General features: G+C 43.9%; 1 protein-coding gene and 2 long non-coding RNA genes across 3 annotated transcripts in view; 1 reads left to right on the top strand and 2 right to left on the bottom strand.

Moving 5' to 3' along the window:
- Positions 1-216: 216 nt before the first annotated feature.
- Positions 217-20,020, top strand: part of LOC106566255 (pyruvate dehydrogenase E1 component subunit beta, mitochondrial) — a 43,630-nt gene continuing 23,826 nt past the window's right edge. The window contains 8 exon segments of the mRNA XM_045691994.1: positions 217-347; positions 454-513; positions 6,258-6,365; positions 8,481-8,543; positions 8,653-8,688; positions 8,943-9,096; positions 9,292-9,423; positions 11,375-11,485. Of these exon segments, the coding sequence (XP_045547950.1) occupies positions 312-347; positions 454-513; positions 6,258-6,365; positions 8,481-8,543; positions 8,653-8,688; positions 8,943-9,096; positions 9,292-9,423; positions 11,375-11,485 (700 nt within the window). The 5' untranslated portion in view covers positions 217-311.
- Positions 3,064-3,392, bottom strand: LOC123725584 (uncharacterized). Its single transcript, XR_006758120.1, has 3 exons — positions 3,354-3,392; positions 3,189-3,313; positions 3,064-3,101 (listed from the first exon to the last, which is right to left on the bottom strand). It is a non-coding gene; the product is annotated as an uncharacterized lncRNA (long non-coding RNA).
- LOC106566256 (uncharacterized) lies at positions 3,483-4,344 on the bottom strand. The gene is made up of 3 exons (XR_006758121.1): positions 4,312-4,344; positions 3,544-3,668; positions 3,483-3,503 (listed from the first exon to the last, which is right to left on the bottom strand). It is a non-coding gene; the product is annotated as an uncharacterized lncRNA (long non-coding RNA).

The raw sequence follows: 20,020 nt of genomic DNA, 5'->3' as shown, positions 1-20,020 counted from the left end.
ATGTCACAATACCACAGCTATACTACATTACAGAAAACCAGCTAATTATCTCATATCTTGTGAAAAAAAAATTGTTGTACCACTTGAAATGCATGCTAATGTTGAGTTTCAATTGAAGGAGATTTCTCGTTGTCCCAGAATTGTCTCAGAATCACCCAGAATGCACCACGAGGCCCATTGCGTAATGGGAGTTAATAAGATGCCCATCTCCTCAACAAAATATCTCTGGCGGGACTCAGAGAACTGCTCTGATTGGACCTGATCCGTTTCCAGGGACACGGCGCTCCTCCCGCTCAGAGGACAGGTCAAAGATGGCGTCGTTGAGGTGTTTTCTTCGTTCCGGGAAGGTATTTATTAACTTTAAATCCAAGTGTAGACAATTACCTATTTTGTTCGGATGAGATAAAAACGAGAGCCTTTTTTTTTCTTCTTCTCCTGTGTTGTCTGGTGCAGAAAGCCGTGTCGGTGGTCCTACGGAGGGAGTTGAGCAAGTCGTCTCCGGTCGCGGTGCAGGTGAGGGCTAACGCTAGCATCTATGCTAATAACTTCATCTAACTACATTTACATTTTAGTCATTTAGCAGACGCTCTTATCCAGAGCGACTTACAGTAGTGAATGCATACATTTCATACATTTTTTTGCTGGCCCCCCGTGGGAATCGAACCCACAACCCTGGCGTTGCAAACACCATGCTCTACCAACTGAGCTACAGGGAAGGCTAACAACCTTCAACGTGTTTTCACTAGTTACCACAGACAAAGTCAAAATGGTCTATATCGTAAAAATTCATGAAAACAAAAACGTGCCTTTTTTAATATCTAGATATAGGTGGGGTTTATGACTTTGTGACTTGCAGCTGTCAATTGTGTATACCCCCAAAACATAATATTTGCTTGTGTCATTGAATTGCTTGAACGGTAGCATGTACTGTCTATTCAAGTCATCATAACAAGTTGGCCAACTCACGGCCTATGAACGTCTTATATCGCCTTATCTGCGATGTTAATAAGGCCTGACTGACCCATTTAACAAGGACAGATTCATTTATGCCGGGAATAAACTATACGATTTCGCCAGGTTTTTGCCATCCCGGACACATTTTCATGCTCGGTGTGAAGTCCAATGAGTTAGGATCATCACTTCGGGACTTGCGTCGTTTGAGCGGGTCAAGGACTCACGGATGATGGCTGTTCCGTTCTCTAGACCCCTGTCGGATGTCCCGATCATTTTCAGACATATCAGGAAATTTGATAATGCGTCTTGTAGTATGAGCAGTGCTACAACGCGGTTGGGTAAAGACTACTGCAAATAACCAATGAGCACTCAGCATGTGAGACCAAAACAATGATGGTGAAGAGGAAAGCAACAACACACACCGTGGGGATGGAGGACAGATTGGTGGATAGAAGGGAAACGCCACTGACTTTTCATTATTTCCTCTGCGTTCTACCATGACAGAAACTAAAAAGGTAAAGTCTGGAATGAAAAGGCCTCTGCCCTTCAGCAGTTGCGTACAGGTGCATGACTATTTGATGTTTCTGCACATAACGTGCTAATAAAGCAGTTTGTGGAAATCGAGAAATGTGAGAAATTCCCTGGGTTGGGCTACCCGGGGTTGGGCTGGCCGTTGGGCTACCCGGGGCTGGGCTGGCCGTTGGGCTACCCGGGGCTGGGCTAGCCGTTGGGCTACCCGGGGCTGGGCTAGCCGTTGGGCTACCCGGGGCTGGGCTGGCCGTTGGGCTACCCGGGGCTGGGCTGGCCGTTGGGCTACCCGGGGCTGGGCTGGCCGTTGGGCTACCCGGGGCTGGGCTGGCCGTTGGGCTACCCGGGGCTGGGCTGGCCGTTGGGCTACCCGGGGCTGGGCTGGCCGTTGGGCGACCCGGGGCTGGGCTGGCCGTTGGGCTACCCGGGGATGGGCTGGCCGTTGGGCTACCCGGGGCTGGGCTGGCCGTTGGGCTACCCGGGGATGGGCTACCCGGGGCTGGGCTGGCCGTTGGGCTACCCGGGGATGGGCTGGCCGTTGGGCTACCCGGGGTTGGGCTGGCCGTTGGGCTACCCGGGGTTGGGCTGGCCGTTGGGCTACACGGGGATGGGCTACCCGGGGCTGGGCTGGCCGTTGGGCTACCCGGGGATGGGCTGGCCGTTGGGCTACCCGGGGCTGGGCTGGCCGTTGGGCTACCCGGGGCTGGGCAGCGTTTCGTTAGATCTTCTGTTTGTTTGACATTAACAATAAATGACATTTTACGGAAACAGTTTAAACATTTTACAGTTTGGTAATTTAGCAAACACTCTTACCAGATCAAGTTAGTCAGTAGTGAGTGCATACATTTTTTTTTTGTACTTGTTCCCCGTGGGAATTGAACCCACCACACCGGCGTGGCGAGCGCCATGCTCTACCGACTGAGGCACAGAGAATAACAACTAGTGAAGGTAGGAGCTAAACACAGTCACAGCGTCGAGCATCCTGTCACTCAGCCTCTTAAGGCGTCCGCATGCTTCCCTGCGGAAACAGTTCGGGGAGAGTTTATGCATATATTATGAAGACATTTTGTCATGTTATTGTTTTGGACTAGGGTAGGTTTTTTTGTTTTTCTTCAGGCTGTTCGGGCACACCAAACCTTCGTCCGTGATTGGTCAACTGTAGGGATTCTTCAAGTATTTGTTGTTCAACGAGCGACCATGTGTTTTCATGCACATTGTTTCATTGAGAAATACTCACCAAACGTCTTAGATGTAAAATTGCGTGACTAAGATCTCTACGGCAATTATGTCAATGACAGATTTCTTGAGTTATCTTAGATTCATTCTGACCATTGAGGAAGAGAATACTGGTTACGGCGTCTCAAAATGGACAAACAGTACTATTGCTGTTTTTTTTTTTTCTTCCTAATCGTTTTTCAAGCCAAGGTCTTAAGGGAGTTTGGAGCACACTTGTTCAGTTCACCTAGCTGACAGCCTACCTGAAGCATTCTCACACCTTAATGTGTTCACCTAGCCCACAGCCTACCTGAAGCATTCTCACACCTTAATGTGTTCACCTAGCCCACAGCCTACCTGAAGCATTCTCACACCTTAATGTGTTCACCTAGCCCACAGCCTACCTGAAGCATTCTCACACCTTAATGGGTTCACCTAGCCTACAGCCTACCTGAAGCATTCTCACACCTTAATGTGTTCACCTAGCCTACCTGAAGCATTCTCACACCTTAATGTGTTCACCTAGCCCACAGCCTACCTGAAGCATTCTCACACCTTAATGTGTTCACCTAGCCCACAGCCTACCTGAAGCATTCTCACACCTTAATGTGTTCACCTAGCCTACCTGAAGCATTCTCACACCTTAATGTGTTCACCTAGCCCACAGCCTACCTGAAGCATTCTCACACCTTAATGTGTTCACCTAGCCTACCTGAAGCATTCTCACACCTTAATGTGTTCACCTAGCCCACAGCCTACCTGAAGCATTCTCACACCTTAATGTATTCACCTAGCCCACAGCCTACCTGAAGCATTCTCACACCTTAATGTGTTCACCTAGCCTACCTGAAGCATTCTCACACCTTAATGTGTTCACCTAGCCCACAGCCTACCTGAAGCATTCTCACACCTTAATGTGTTCACCTAGCCCACAGCCTACCTGAAGCATTCTCACACCTTAATGTGTTCACCTAGCCTACCTGAAGTATTCTCACACCTTAATGTGTTCACCTAGCCCACAGCCTACCTGAAGCATTCTCACACCTTGTGTTCACCTAGCCCACAGCCTACCTGAAGCATTCTCACACCTTAATGTGTTCACCTAGCCTACCTGAAGTATTCTCACACCTTAATGTGTTCACCTAGCCCACAGCCTACCTGATGCATTCTCTCACCCATTAATGAGTTCACCTAGCCCACACTCTACCTGAAGTATTCTCACACCTTAATGTGTTCACCTAGCCCACAGCCTACCTGAAGCATTCTCACACCTTAATGTGTTCACCTAGCCCACAGCCTACCTGAAGCATTCTCACACCTTAATGTGTTCACCTCGCCCACAGCCTACCTGAAGTATTCTCACACCTTAATGTGTTCACCTAGCCCACAGCCTACCTGAAGCATTCTCACACCTTAATGTGTTCACCTCGCCCACAGCCTACCTGAAGCATTCTCACACCTTAATGTGTTCACCTAGCCCACAGCCTACCTGAAGCATTCTCACACCTTAATGTGTTCACCTAGCCCACAGCCTACCTGAAGCATTCTCACACCTTAATGGATTCACCTAGCCCACAGCCTACCTGAAGCATTCTCACACCTTAATGTGTTCACCTAGCCCACAGCCTACCTGAAGCATTCTCACACCTTAATGGATTCACCTAGCCCACAGCCTACCTGAAGCATTCTCACACCTTAATGTGTTCACCTAGCCCACACCCTACCTGAAGCATTCTCACACCTTAATGGATCAATTGGACTGTGAGGGATAATGACTTGAATGTGAACTGCTGTCTCCATGGATCTCTGGTGGTAAGAGGAGGATATGGGTCTAGAACCAGGATGTTAACTCAGCCCCAACTTTTTTGTTTTTTAAAGTGACTTTGAGATGTAGCTTGTAATGAACAGCTCTATATAAAACACAAGCAGTGCATTCGTTAAGTATTCAGACCCATTTACTTTTTCCACATTTTGTTACGTTACAGCCTTATTCTAAAATTGATTAAACAACATTTTTTTCCCCTCGTCAATCTACACACAATACCCCATAATGACAAAGCAAAACAGATTTTTAGAAATGTTTGCAAATTTATTAAAAATAAACTGAAATATCACATTTACACAAGTAGTCAGACTCTTTACTCAGTACTTTGTTGAAACACCTTTGGCAGTGATTACAGCCTCAAGTCTTCTTGGGTATGACGCTACAAGCTTGGCACACCTGTATTTGGGGAGTTTCTCCCATTCTTCTCTGCAGATCCTCTCAAGCTCTGTCAGGTTGCATGGGGAGTGTTGCTGGACAGATATTTTCAGGTCTCTCCAGGGATGTTTAATTGGGTTCAGGTCCGGGCCACTCATGGACATTTAGAGACTTGTCCGGAAGCCACTCCTGCGTTGTCTTGGCTGTGTGCTTAGGGTCATTGTCCTGTTGGAAGGTGAACCTTCACTCCAGTCTGAGGTCCTGAGTGCTCTGGAGCAGGTTTTCATCAAGGATCTCTGTTCTTTGCTCCGTTCATCTTTCCCTCGATCCTGACTACTCTCCCAGTCCCTGCCGCTGAAAAACATCCCCACAGCATTATGCTGCCACCACCATGCTTCACCGGAAGGATGGTGCCAGGTTTCCTCCAGAGGGGGCTCTTTCCATTCAGGCCAAAGAGTTCAATCTTGGTTTCATCAGACCAGAGAATCTTGTTTCTCACGGTCAGAGTCTTTAGGTGCCTTTTGGCAAACTCCAAGCGGGCTGTCATGTGCCTTTTACTGAGGAGTGGCTTCTGTCTGGCCACTCTACCATAAAGGCCTGATTGGTGGAGTGCTGCAGAGATGGTTGTCCTTCTGGAAGTTTCTCCCATCTCCACAGAGGAACTCTAGAGCTCTGTCAGAGTGACCATCAGGTTCTTGGTCACCTCCCTGACCAAGGCCCTTCTCCCCCGATAGCTCAGTTTGGCCGGTCGGCCAGCTCTAAGAAGAGTCTTGGTGGTTCCAAACTAATTCCATTTAAGAATGATGGAGGCCACTGTGTTCTTGGGGACCTTCAATGCTGCAGAAATGTTTTGGTACCCTTCCCCAGTTCTGTGCCTCGACACAATCCTGTCTCGGAGCTCTACGAACAATTCCTTTCACCTCATGGCTTGGTTTTTGCTCTGACATGCACTGTCAACTGTGGGACCTTATATAGACAGGTGTGTGCCTTTCCAAATCATGTCCAAATCAATTGAATTTACCACAGGTGGACTCCAATCAAGTTGTAGAAACATCTCAAGGATGATCAATGGAAACAGGATGCACCTGAGCTCAATTTCGAGTCTCATAGCAAAGGGTCTGAATACTTATGTAAATAAGGCGTTTGTTTTTATTTTTAATACATTAGCAAAAATGTCTAAATATATGTTTTCGCTTTGTCATTATGGGGTATTGTGTGTGGATTTTGTTGGATTAAAAACAATTTTAGAAAAAGGCTGTAAAATAACAGTGGACAAAGGGAAGGTTTGAATACTTTCTGAATGCACTGTATTTTATTATGTCGTTTTTTTTGTGTGTAGTGAAATTTGTCCTTATTTCAGGTGAATGTCCGAGATGCTCTCAACCAGGCCATGGATGAGGAACTGGAGAGGGATGAGAGAGTCTTCCTCCTGGGGGAGGAGGTGGCTCAGTATGATGGAGCCTACAAGGTAATTATTAGGTACACCAGCCCATTCACCAAAATGGATCGCTCCTACAGACAGTGAGTCTTGTGGTTGTGGCTTGATATATATATAAAAGCAGGCAGACGGGCATCGAGGCATTCAGTTACTGTTCGGTTGAATGTTAGAACGAGTGACCTAAGTGACTTTGAGAGTGGTAGGATCGTCGGTGCCAGGCGCGCCGGCTCCGGTAAAAACCTCCTGGGCATTTCAGGAACGACAGTGTCAAGGGTTTACTGAAAATGTTGCGACAAACAAAACATCCAGTCAGAACCGGTCCTGTGGGAGAAACAGCTTGGTAATGAGAGAGGTCTAAGGAGAATAGCTGTGCAGCGACGCTCCCCATCCAACCTGACAGAGCTTGAGAGGATCTGCAGAGAAGAATGGGAGAAACACCCCAAATACAGGTGTGCCAAGCTTGTAGCGTCGTACCCAAGAAGACTCGAGGCTGTAATCGCTGCCAAATGTACTTCAAACAAAATACTGAGTGAAAGAGTCTGAATACTTGTGTAAACTATGATTTTTTTTTTCAGGCTTTAAAATTATTAGGAAACATAACATTTAACATTTAAGTCATTTAGCAGACTTACAAAATGGTGCATTCACCTTATGATATCCAGTGGAACAACCACTTTACAATAGTGCATCTATATCTTTTAAGGGGGGGGGGGGGGTTAGAAGGATTACTTTATCCTATCCCAGGTATTCCTTAAAGAGGTGGGGTTTCAGGTGTCTCCGGAAGGTGGTGATTGACTCCGCTGTCCTGGCGTCGTGAGGGAGCTTGTTCCACCATTGGGGTGCCAGAGCAGCGAACAGTTTTGACCTGGCTGAGCGGGAACTGTGCTTCCTCAGAGGTAGGGAGGCGAGCAGGCCAGAGGTGGATGAACGCAGTGCCCTTGTTTGGGTGTAGGGCCTGATCAGAGCATGAAGGTACGGAGGTGCCGTTCCCCTCACAGCTCCGTAGGCAAGCACCATGGTCTTGTAGCAGATGCGAGCTTCAACTGGAAGCCAGTGGAGAGAGCGGAGGAGCGGGGTGACGTGAGAGAACTTGGGAAGGTTGAACACCAGACGGGCTGCGGCGTTCTGGATGAGTTGTAGGGGTTTAATGGCACAAGCAGGGAGCCCAGCCAACAGCGAGTTGCAGTAATCCAGACGGGAGATGACAAGTGCCTGGATTAGGACCTGCGCCGCTTCCTGTGTGAGGCAGGGTCGTACTCTGCGAATGTTGTAGAGCATGAACCTACAGGATCGGGTCACCGCCTTGATGTTAGTGGAGAATGACAGGGTGTTGTCCAGGATCACGCCAAGGTTCTTAGCACTCTGGGAGGAGGACACAAGGGAGTTGTCAACCGTGATGGCGAGATCATGGAACGGGCAGTCCTTCCCCGGGAGGAAGAGCAGCTCCGTCTTGCCGAGGTTCAGCTTGAGCTGGTGATCCGTCATCCACACTGATATGTCTGACAGACATGCAGAGATGCGACTCGCCGCCTGGTTATCAGAAGGGGGAAAGGAGAAGATTAATTGTGTGTTGTCTGCATAGCATTGATAGGAGAGACCATGTGAGGATATGACAGAGACAAGTGACTTGGTGTATAGCGAGAATAGGAGAGGGCCTAGAACAGAGCCCTGGGGGACACCAGTGGCGAGAGCGCATGGTGTGGAAACATTTCTAAAAAAAAATAAAGAGTTTTTGCTTTGTCATTATGGGGTATTGTGATGTCATTATGGGGTATTGTGATGTCATTATGGGGTATTGTGATGTCATTATGGGGTATTGTGACGTCATTATGGGGTATTGTGACGTCATTATGGGGTATTGTGATGTCATTATGGGGTATTGTGTGTAGATGGGGGGGGGGCAATTTTAATACATTTTAGAATAAGGTTGTAACCTAACAATGTGGAAAAAGTAAATGGATCTGAATACTTTCCGAAGGCACTGTACACCAAAACTAGACTGTCTTGATAACGATGTACGACAAACTATCGTGGATTCAAAAGTGGTTAAAAATTTACTTATTTATTTTTTATTTTTTTCAAACAACCTATGGTTTATTTGACAGCCTGAATGGTATTAATTTATCTTATCTTGTGTATTCGTAGGTCAGCAGAGGGCTGTGGAAGAAATATGGAGACAAACGTATTATCGACACGCCAATCACAGAGGTAAACAAGACCACAAGACAGTTTATTTTGAAAGTTGTTGTTTCTATGTTGTCAGTCTGATGGTGTCTTAAGGAATATAACGGATGCGTTTTCTCCTCGCCCTTTATAGATGGGCTTTGCAGGCATTGCTGTTGGTGCTGCATTCGTAAGTCAATTACTCTTATTATAATGGTATGTATGGAAATGTCCTATTCCTATAGAAAGTAAAGTTGTACAAGCATCTCTTCACTAACCCTTTTCTATTGAGTGTTAAATATAATAAAACACAAAAACGATTGAATGTCTAAATCTGATTTTGGTAGATAGATGACCGCCTTCTCATCGTGTGCATGGGCCGTGGCCAAAGGAAGTGTGCTATATAGGCTGCCATTTGAGTCATCCGTCATGCTGTGTTTCCAGGCCGGGCTGAGGCCAATCTGTGAGTTCATGACCTGGAACTTCTCCATGCAAGCCATCGACCAGGTGATCAACTCAGCTGCTAAGACTTACTACATGTCAGCTGGATTCCAACCTGTCCCCATTGTGTTCCGTGGACCCAACGGCTCCTCCGCAGGTAAAATAAACAAACATCTATGCCAGTTGTTTCCCAATCCTGGTCCCGGGGACCCAAAGGGGTCCACATTTTTTTGTTTTTGGCCCCTTTTGTTTCCTCAGGACCAGGATTGTATTAATCTATATAGACTCTTTGCTTCGTTTTGAATTTTATTCTGAGATCGTTTGGGAACTTTTTGATTTTCTTTGTCTGCAGGCGTGGCAGCACAACACTCCCAGTGCTTCGCTGCCTGGTACGGCCACTGCCCAGGCCTCAAAGTAGTCAGCCCCTGGAACTCTGAGGATGCCAGAGGACTTCTTAAAGCAGCTATCAGGGACGACAACCCTGGTGAGTATTGAGTTGTGTACCAAATAAACTCAGCAAAAAAAAGAAACGTCCCTTTTTCAGGACCTTGTCTTTCAAAGATAATTCGTAAAACATCCAAATAACTTCACAGATCTTCATTGTAAAGGGTTTAAACACTGTTTCCCCAATGCTTCTTCAATGAACCATAAACAATCAATGAACATGCACCTGTGGAACGGTCGTTAAGACACTAACAGCTTACAGACGGTAGGCAATTAAGGTCACAGCTATGAAAACTTAGGACACTAAAGAGGCCTTTCTACTGACTCTGAAAAACACCAAAAGAAAGATGCCCAGGGTCCCTGCTCATCTGCGTGAACATGCCTTAGGAGGCATGAGGACTGCAGATGTGGCCAGGGCAATAAATTGCAATGTCCGTACTGTGAGACGCCTAAGAAGCAAGAACTGGTAAATCTGGTGCAGTCCACGAGGAGGAGACGCACTGCAGTACTTAATGCAGCTGGTGGCCACGCCAGATACTGACTGTTACTTTTGATTTTGACCCCCCCCCTTTGTTCAGGGACACATTATTCCATTTGTGTTAGTCACATGTCTGTGGAACTTGTTCAGTTTATGTCTCAGTTGTTGAATCTTATGTTCATACAAATATTTACACATGTTAAGTTTGCTGAAAATAAATGCAGTTGACAGTGAGAGAAAGTTTCTTTCCCCCCCCCCCCCCCGCCCCTGAGTTTATCACCGTATTCCACTACTGTTAACCAGGGGCCCATAAGGCTCTGTTGAAATGTACTGCTCTACAAAGGGAATAGGGTACTAATCCCCTTTTCATGTTTCCTCCCTCAACGGTATTGGAGAAGGTTCCAAGGCGACAAGAGGGGAATCACTGGCGATCTGCTCATGTCCTGTAGTACAGATGAGGGGAATCACTGGCGATCTGCTCATGTCCTGTAGTACAGATGAGGGGAATCACTGGCGATCTGCTCATGTCCTGTAGTACAGATGAGGGGAATCACTGGCGATCTGCTCATGTCCTGTAGTACAGATGAGGGGAATCACTGGCGATCTGCTCATGTCCTGTAGTACAGATGAGGGGAATCACTGGCGATCTGCTCATGTCCTGTAGTACAGATGAGGGGAATCACTGGCGATCTGCTCATGTCCTGTAGTATAGATGAGGGGAATCACTGGCGATCTGCTCATGTCCTGTAGTACAGATGAGGGGAATCACTGGCGATCTGCTCATGTCCTGTAGTACAGATGAGGGGAATCACTGGCGATCTGCTCATGTCCTGTAGTACAGATGAGGGGAATCACTGGCGATCTGCTCATGTCCTGTAGTACAGATGAGGGGAATCACTGGCGATCTGCTCATGTCCTGTAGTACAGATGAGGGGAATCACTGGCGATCTGCTCATGTCCTGTAGTACAGATGAGGGGAATCACTGGCGATCTGCTCATGTCCTGTAGTACAGATGAGGGGAATCACTGGCGATCTGCTCATGTCCTGTAGTACAGATGAGGGGAATCACTGGCGATCTGCTCATGTCCTGTAGTACAGATGAGGGGAATCACTGGCGATCTGCTCATGTCCTGTAGTACAGATGAGGGGAATCACTGGCGATCTGCTCATGTCCTGTAGTACAGATGAGGGGAATCACTGGCGATCTGCTCATGTCCTGTAGTACAGATGAGGGGAATCACTGGCGATCTGCTCATGTCCTGTAGTACAGATGAGGGGAATCACTGGCGATCTGCTCATGTCCTGTAGTACAGATGAGGGGAATCACTGGCGATCTGCTCATGTCCTGTAGTACAGATGAGGGGAATCACTGGCGATCTGCTCATGTCCTGTAGTACAGATGAGGGGAATCACTGGCGATCTGCTCATGTCCTGTAGTACAGACATGTAAATTCCTGTGCTGTTAACGCCTGCTAATCAAAACCACCTTGTGTTGTATTTCTCCTCCAACAGTGGTGTTCCTGGAGAATGAGCTGATGTATGGAGTGCCCTTTGACCTGTCTGAGGAGGTTATGCATAAAGACTTTGTCCTACCTATTGGAAAGGCCAAAGTGGAAAGACAAGGTAACTAGCAACCGCTGGAGAATTTTAAAATGTTTATTCAATTATTATTTTTATGTTCATTGTACCCTCCCCTGGAAAAACATTGCGAGATTATTGATGATTTCATTGTGAGCGAGAGTTGGGGATTGATGGTTTGGAGATCACAGACAGAAGCATGTCTGTTTCTAGGAAATATATTCCCAAATGTATTTTATTTTCTCTGTTAAGCTGTGTGCGCTGAACTGCCATTCATGATTGTTGCTGACACCGACGTTCAGATTTAAATGGTCCAATGTGCATCACAGCAGCCTCAACTCAGACAGCAGTGTGGTAAAGCTCATTCACACTCAGGATGGAACCTTATACTCCTACTGTTTTTGCCACCTATTTACCTGGTCAGGTAATGGTGTTATTATAGACAATAGTTGATCTGTTTACCTGGTCAGGTAATGGTGTTATTATAGACAATAGTTGATCTGTTTACCTGGTCAGGTAATGGTGTTATTAAACTAAACCAGACAATAGATGATCTGTTTACCTGGTCAGGTAATGGTGTTATATACTAAACCAGACAGTAGTTTACCTGGTCAGGTAATGGTGTTATTATACTGAACAATAGTTGATCTGTTTACCTGGTCAGGTAATGGTGTTATATACTGAACCAATAGATGATCTGTTTACCTGGTCAGGTAATGGTGTTATTAAACTAAACCAGACAGTAGTTTACCTGGTCAGGTAATGGTGTTATTAAACTAAACCAACAGTATGTTTACCTGGTCAGGTAATGGTGTTATTAAACTAAACCAGACAGTAGTTTACCTGGTCAGGTAATGGTGTTATTAAACTAAACCAGACAGTAGTTTACCTGGTCAGGTAATGGTGTTATTATACTAAACCAGACAGTAGTTTACCTGGTCAGGTAATGGTGTTATATACTAAACCAGACAGTAGTTTACCTGGTCAGGTAATGGTGTTATTATAGACAATAGTTGATCTGTTTACCTGGTCAGGTAATGGTGTTATTAAACTAAACCAGACAGTAGTTTACCTGGTCAGGTAATGGTGTTATATACTAAACCAGACAGTAGTTTACCTGGTCAGGTAATGGTGTTATTATACTGAACAATAGTTGATCTGTTTACCTGGTCAGGTAATGGTGTTATTAAACTAAACCAGACAATAGATATGTTTACCTGGTCAGGTAATGGTGTTATTAAACTAAACCAGACAATAGATTACCTGGTCAGGTAATGGTGTTATATACTAAACCAGACAATAGCTGTTTACCTGGTCAGGTAATGGTGTTATTAAACTAAACCAGACAGTAGTTTACCTGGTCAGGTAATGGTGTTATTAAACTAAACCAGACAGTAGTTTACCTGGTCAGGTAATGGTGTTATTAAACTAAACCAGACAGTAGTTTACCTGGTCAGGTAATGGTGTTATATACTAAACCAGACAATAGATGATCTGTTTACCTGGTCAGGTAATGGTGTTATTAAACTAAACCAGACAGTAGTTTACCTGGTCAGGTAATGGTGTTATATACTAAACCAGACAATAGATGATCTGTTTACCTGGTCAGGTAATGGTGTTATTAAACTAAACCAGACAGTAGTTTACCTGGTCAGGTAATGGTGTTATTAAACTAAACCAGACAGTAGTTTACCTGGTCAGGTAATGGTGTTATTATACTAAACCAGACAGTAGTTTACCTGGTCAGGTAATGGTGTTATTAAACTAAACCAGACAGTAGTTTACCTGGTCAGGTAATGGTGTTATATACTAAACCAGACAGTAGTTTACCTGGTCAGGTAATGGTGTTATTATACTAAACCAGACAGTAGTTTACCTGGTCAGGTAATGGTGTTATTAAACTAAACCAGACAGTAGTTTACCTGGTCAGGTAATGGTGTTATTAAACTAAACCAGACAGTAGTTTACCTGGTCAGGTAATGGTGTTATTAAACTAAACCAGACAGTAGTTTACCTGGTCAGGTAATGGTGTTATTAAACTAAACCAGACAATAGTTTACCTGGTCAGGTAATGGTGTTATTATACTAAACCAGACAGTAGTTTACCTGGTCAGGTAATGGTGTTATTAAACTAAACCAGACAGTAGTTTACCTGGTCAGGTAATGGTGTTATTATACTAAACCAGACAGTAGTTTACCTGGTCAGGTAATGGTGTTATATACTAAACCAGACAATAGTTTACCTGGTCAGGTAATGGTGTTATATACTAAACCAGACAGTAGTTTACCTGGTCAGGTAATGGTGTTATTATACTAAACCAGACAGTAGTTTACCTGGTCAGGTAATGGTGTTATTATACTAAACCAGACAGTAGTTTACCTGGTCAGGTAATGGTGTTATTAAACTAAACCAGACAGTAGTTTACCTGGTCAGGTAATGGTGTTATTATACCAAACCAGACAGTAGTTTACCTGGTCAGGTAATGGTGTTATTAAACTAAACCAGACAATAGATGATCTGTTTACCTGGTCAGGTAATGGTGTTATATACTAAACCAGACAGTAGTTTACCTGGTCAGGTAATGGTGTTATTATACTGAACAATAGTTGATCTGTTTACCTGGTCAGGTAATGGTGTTATTAAACTAAACCAGACAGTAGTTTACCTGGTCAGGTAATGGTGTTATTATACCAAACCAGACAGTAGTTTACCTGGTCAGGTAATGGTGTTATTAAACTAAACCAGACAGTAGTTTACCTGGTCAGGTAATGGTGTTATTAAACTAAACCAGACAGTAGTTTACCTGGTCAGGTAATGGTGTTATTATACTAAACCAGACAGTAGTTTACCTGGTCAGGTAATGGTGTTATATACTAAACCAGACAGTAGTTTACCTGGTCAGGTAATGGTGTTATTATAGACAATAGTTGATCTGTTTACCTGGTCAGGTAATGGTGTTATTAAACTAAACCAGACAGTAGTTTACCTGGTCAGGTAATGGTGTTATATACTAAACCAGACAGTAGTTTACCTGGTCAGGTAATGGTGTTATTATACTGAACAATAGTTGATCTGTTTACCTGGTCAGGTAATGGTGTTATTAAACTAAACCAGACAATAGATGATCTGTTTACCTGGTCAGGTAATGGTGTTATTAAACTAAACCAGACAGTAGTTTACCTGGTCAGGTAATGGTGTTATTAAACTAAACCAGACAGTAGTTTACCTGGTCAGGTAATGGTGTTATTAAACTAAACCAGACAGTAGTTTACCTGGTCAGGTAATGGTGTTATTAAACTAAACCAGACAGTAGTTTACCTGGTCAGGTAATGGTGTTATATACTAAACCAGACAATAGATGATCTGTTTACCTGGTCAGGTAATGGTGTTATTAAACTAAACCAGACAGTAGTTTACCTGGTCAGGTAATGGTGTTATATACTAAACCAGACAATAGATGATCTGTTTACCTGGTCAGGTAATGGTGTTATTAAACTAAACCAGACAGTAGTTTACCTGGTCAGGTAATGGTGTTATTATACTAAACCAGACAGTAGTTTACCTGGTCAGGTAATGGTGTTATTATACTAAACCAGACAGTAGTTTACCTGGTCAGGTAATGGTGTTATTAAACTAAACCAGACAGTAGTTTACCTGGTCAGGTAATGGTGTTATTAAACTAAACCAGACAGTAGTTTACCTGGTCAGGTAATGGTGTTATTATACCAAACCAGACAGTAGTTTACCTGGTCAGGTAATGGTGTTATATACTAAACCAGACAGTAGTTTACCTGGTCAGGTAATGGTGTTATTAAACTAAACCAGACAGTAGTTTACCTGGTCAGGTAATGGTGTTATTATACTAAACCAGACAGTAGTTTACCTGGTCAGGTAATGGTGTTATTATACTAAACCAGACAGTAGTTTACCTGGTCAGGTAATGGTGTTATATACTAAACCATACAATAGTTGATCTGTTTACCTGGTCAGGTAATGGTGTTATTATACTAAACCAGACAGTAGTTTACCTGGTCAGGTAATGGTGTTATATACTAAACCATACAATAGTTGATCTGTTTACCTGGTCAGGTAATGGTGTTATTATACTAAACCAGACAGTAGTTTACCTGGTCAGGTAATGGTGTTATTATACTAAACCAGACAGTAGTTTACCTGGTCAGGTAATGGTGTTATATACTAAACCAGACAGTAGTTTACCTGGTCAGGTAATGGTGTTATTATACTGAACAATAGTTGATCTCTTTACCTGGTCAGGTAATGGTGTTATTAAACTAAACCAGACAATAGATGATCTGTTTACCTGGTCAGGTAATGGTGTTATTAAACTAAACCAGACAATAGATTATCTGGTCAGGTAATGGTGTTATATACTAAACCAGACAATAGATGATCTGTTTACCTGGTCAGGTAATGGTGTTATTAAACTAAACCAGACAGTAGTTTACCTGGTCAGGTAATGGTGTTATTAAACTAAACCAGACAGTAGTTTACCTGGTCAGGTAATGGTGTTATTAAACTAAACCAGACAGTAGTTTACCTGGTCAGGTAATGGTGTTATATACTAAACCAGACAATAGATGATCTGTTTACCTGGTCAGGTAATGGTGTTATTAAACTAAACCAGACAGTAGTTTACCTGGTCAGGTAATGGTGTTATATACTAAACCAGACAATAGATGATCTGTTTACCTGGTCAGGTAATGGTGTTATTAAACTAAACCAGACAGTAGTTTACCTGGTCAGGTAATGGTGTTATTAAACTAAACCAGACAGTAGTTTACCTGGTCAGGTAATGGTGTTATTAAACTAAACCAGACAGTAGTTTACCTGGTCAGGTAATGGTGTTATTAAACTAAACCAGACAGTAGTTTACCTGGTCAGGTAATGGTGTTATTATACTAAACCAGACAGTAGTTTACCTGGTCAGGTAATGGTGTTATTAAACTAAACCAGACAGTAGTTTACCTGGTCAGGTAATGGTGTTATTATACTAAACCAGACAGTAGTTTACCTGGTCAGGTAATGGTGTTATTAAACTAAACCAGACAGTAGTTTACCTGGTCAGGTAATGGTGTTATATACTAAACCAGACAGTAGTTTACCTGGTCAGGTAATGGTGTTATTATACTAAACCAGACAGTAGTTTACCTGGTCAGGTAATGGTGTTATTAAACTAAACCAGACAGTAGTTTACCTGGTCAGGTAATGGTGTTATTATACTAAACCAGACAGTAGTTTACCTGGTCAGGTAATGGTGTTATATACTAAACCAGACAATAGTTTACCTGGTCAGGTAATGGTGTTATATACTAAACCAGACAGTAGTTTACCTGGTCAGGTAATGGTGTTATTATACTAAACCAGACAGTAGTTTACCTGGTCAGGTAATGGTGTTATTATACTAAACCAGACAGTAGTTTACCTGGTCAGGTAATGGTGTTATTAAACTAAACCAGACAGTAGTTTACCTGGTCAGGTAATGGTGTTATTAAACTAAACCAGACAGTAGTTTACCTGGTCAGGTAATGGTGTTATTATACCAAACCAGACAGTAGTTTACCTGGTCAGGTAATGGTGTTATATACTAAACCAGACAGTAGTTTACCTGGTCAGGTAATGGTGTTATTAAACTAAACCAGACAGTAGTTTACCTGGTCAGGTAATGGTGTTATTATACTAAACCAGACAGTAGTTTACCTGGTCAGGTAATGGTGTTATTATACTAAACCAGACAGTAGTTTACCTGGTCAGGTAATGGTGTTATATACTAAACCATACAATAGTTGATCTGTTTACCTGGTCAGGTAATGGTGTTATTATACTAAACCAGACAGTAGTTTACCTGGTCAGGTAATGGTGTTATTATACTAAACCAGACAGTAGTTTACCTGGTCAGGTAATGGTGTTATATACTAAACCATACAATAGTTGATCTGTTTACCTGGTCAGGTAATGGTGTTATTATACTAAACCAGACAGTAGTTTACCTGGTCAGGTAATGGTGTTATTAAACTAAACCAGACAGTAGTTTACCTGGTCAGGTAATGGTGTTATTAAACTAAACCAGACAGTAGTTTACCTGGTCAGGTAATGGTGTTATTATAGACAATAGTTGATCTGTTTACCTGGTCGGCTTGTGTACTTAGTGAGTAATATTCCTCTCGGTGTCCATTCCAGTTTGGAGAGCCATAGGAGACAAACATGTATTCTGACAAGCAGTCAATACACAACAATTCTTAATCTAATTGCGTGGAAACACTTTTGAAAACAGTTTTAGCCTTTGTTAGAAAAGAGAGGGATGCCAGGTTTCCATCTCTACAACATTTTATTTTTCTACTCCTTCAATTGCTTATGTGGCATCGTTTTACAACCAGCGTTTCAAGCATGGTTTAGGAGCGGCTGCGTACCAGACGTCTTAAAGGGGCGACGACGTCTTAAAGGGGCGATGATGTACTTTGTAGTAGAAACAAATATTAAGAATAATAATCAGGATGTTGGGGTAAATGGACACACCCCATTCTTCAGCCATGTACTTTCTGTATCGCTATGCTGCTTGTTGGGCTACAGGTGATGATTCTTATTGCTAATAGCACATCTGATAATATAGCCAATGCTATATGCATGGTTCAATATGTAAACATTTTAATTTAACGTCATTTTTAACCGGTGGAAATGTATATTATAGATGGTGTCAGCGTCATTTTATTAGAATTTATTTTGGAGTAGGTCCTTTTTTTTTCTTTTGTCACCAGAACTGAGCTTGTCAGTCCTTGGACTACCTGAGCAAGGCAACTGGAAATGGTCCAACTTGCAGTTTTAATACATGTACAAAAATCATCCTCTTTCCTTAAAAGCAAGATGGCTGTGACTTTATGACGTGAATGGGGAGGATAACTTGGCCTCAGACAGTCCATCTGAGACTTAAGTTTCAGTCTTTTTTTGACCCCTGGAAACCTCAATAACCCAATCGCTCACAAATTAACTTAATGCCACAAATAATTCAAGGTTTTATTTACTAGAATAAGTTGTAATATTAGGTAGTTAACAGATACAGTATAAAGACTGTATGTACAATAAGGATACAATGCAGATTGAGGTGAATCTCCAAAGTTGAATATGAATGGTTTCCGTACCCAACTCAAATACAATAACACTTTCACAGGACTTTGAGAATAATGTGATTCTTATTCATTGAAAGAGAAAGTGTGAGAGGGATACATTGACAGCTGTCACAACTGTGAATTATAGATAGGTTCACCCAACAGGAATGGACAATGGGCTAGGCTGTCAGTTAGCATCCGTTGTGGGGCTAGCCTGTCAGTTAGCATCCGCTGTGGGCTAGCCTGTCAGTTAGCATCCGCTGTGGGCTAGGCTGTCAGTTAGCATCCGCTGTGGGCTAGGCTGTCAGTTAGCATCCGCTGTGGGCTAGCCTGTCAGTTAGCATCCGCTGTGGGCTAGCCTGTCAGTTAGCATCCGCTGTGGGCTAGCCTGTCAGTTAGCATCCGCTGTGGGCTAGCCTGTCAGTTAGCATCCGCTGTGGGCTAGCCTGTCAGTTAGCATCCGCTGTGGGCTAGGCTGTCAGTTAGCATCCGCTGTGGGCTAGGCTGTCAGTTAGCATCCGCTGTGGGCTAGGCTGTCAGTTAGCATCCGCTGTGGGCTAGGCTGTCAGTTAGCATCCGCTGTGGGCTAGGCTGTCAGTTAGCATCCGCTGTGGACTAGCCTGTCAGTTAGCATCCGCTGTGGGCTAGCCTGTCAGTTAGCATCCGCTGTGGGCTAGCCTGTCAGTTAGCATCCGCTGTGGGCTAGCCTGTCAGTTAGCATCCGCTGTGGGCTAGCCTGTCAGTTAGCATCCGCTGTGGGCTAGCCTGTCAGTTAGCATCCGCTGTGGGCTAGGCTGTCAGTTAGCATCCGCTGTGGGCTAGCCTGTCAGTTAGCATCCGCTGTGGGCTAGCCTGTCAGTTAGCATCCGCTGTGGACTAGGCTGTCAGTTAGCATCCGCTGTGGGCTAGCCTGTCAGTTAGCATCCGCTGTGGGCTAGCCTGTCAGTTAGCATCCGCTGTGGACAATGCCGGAACAGTATTGATCATTGGCTTGTAAATTATACCTGCCATCCCACTATTACTCAATGACTTCCACTACTTTACACACACACACACACAATGCCACTTTCAGAGGAATTTAAGAATGCTATGGGTCATTTACTTGTATGCTGACGTTGCCTGCCTGGTTGGTTCCCGCTAGGATAGGATGAAGTAAAGGTCTGTTGTCCTCTTCTCTTGACAGTCGTGCTGAGGCCAGGCCAAAAAATAGCTCGCAGCCAAAGGAGCGAGACCAGCTTCGCTCTGGCCTCAGTCCAGGAAAGTGATGTCTACTAGTTTTTTTTTTCCCCTGCTGTTTCTCTGATCCCACCCGGGATGTAATTGTGAACTCAGTCCGTTGGTCTTGGAATGAGCAACAGTGCTCTCCGTAGATTCTCTGGCATGATTGATTCTGTCTGAGTTAGGATAGGGTGTCGTCGATATGTTTTTGGTTTCCAAGGAGATAGGATCATTCAGTTT

The sequence above is a fragment of the Salmo salar genome, chromosome ssa12, assembly GCF_905237065.1.
Source record: "Salmo salar chromosome ssa12, Ssal_v3.1, whole genome shotgun sequence".
NCBI lineage: Eukaryota > Metazoa > Chordata > Actinopteri > Salmoniformes > Salmonidae > Salmo > Salmo salar.
This window is presented reverse-complemented; position numbering and strand designations above follow the sequence as displayed.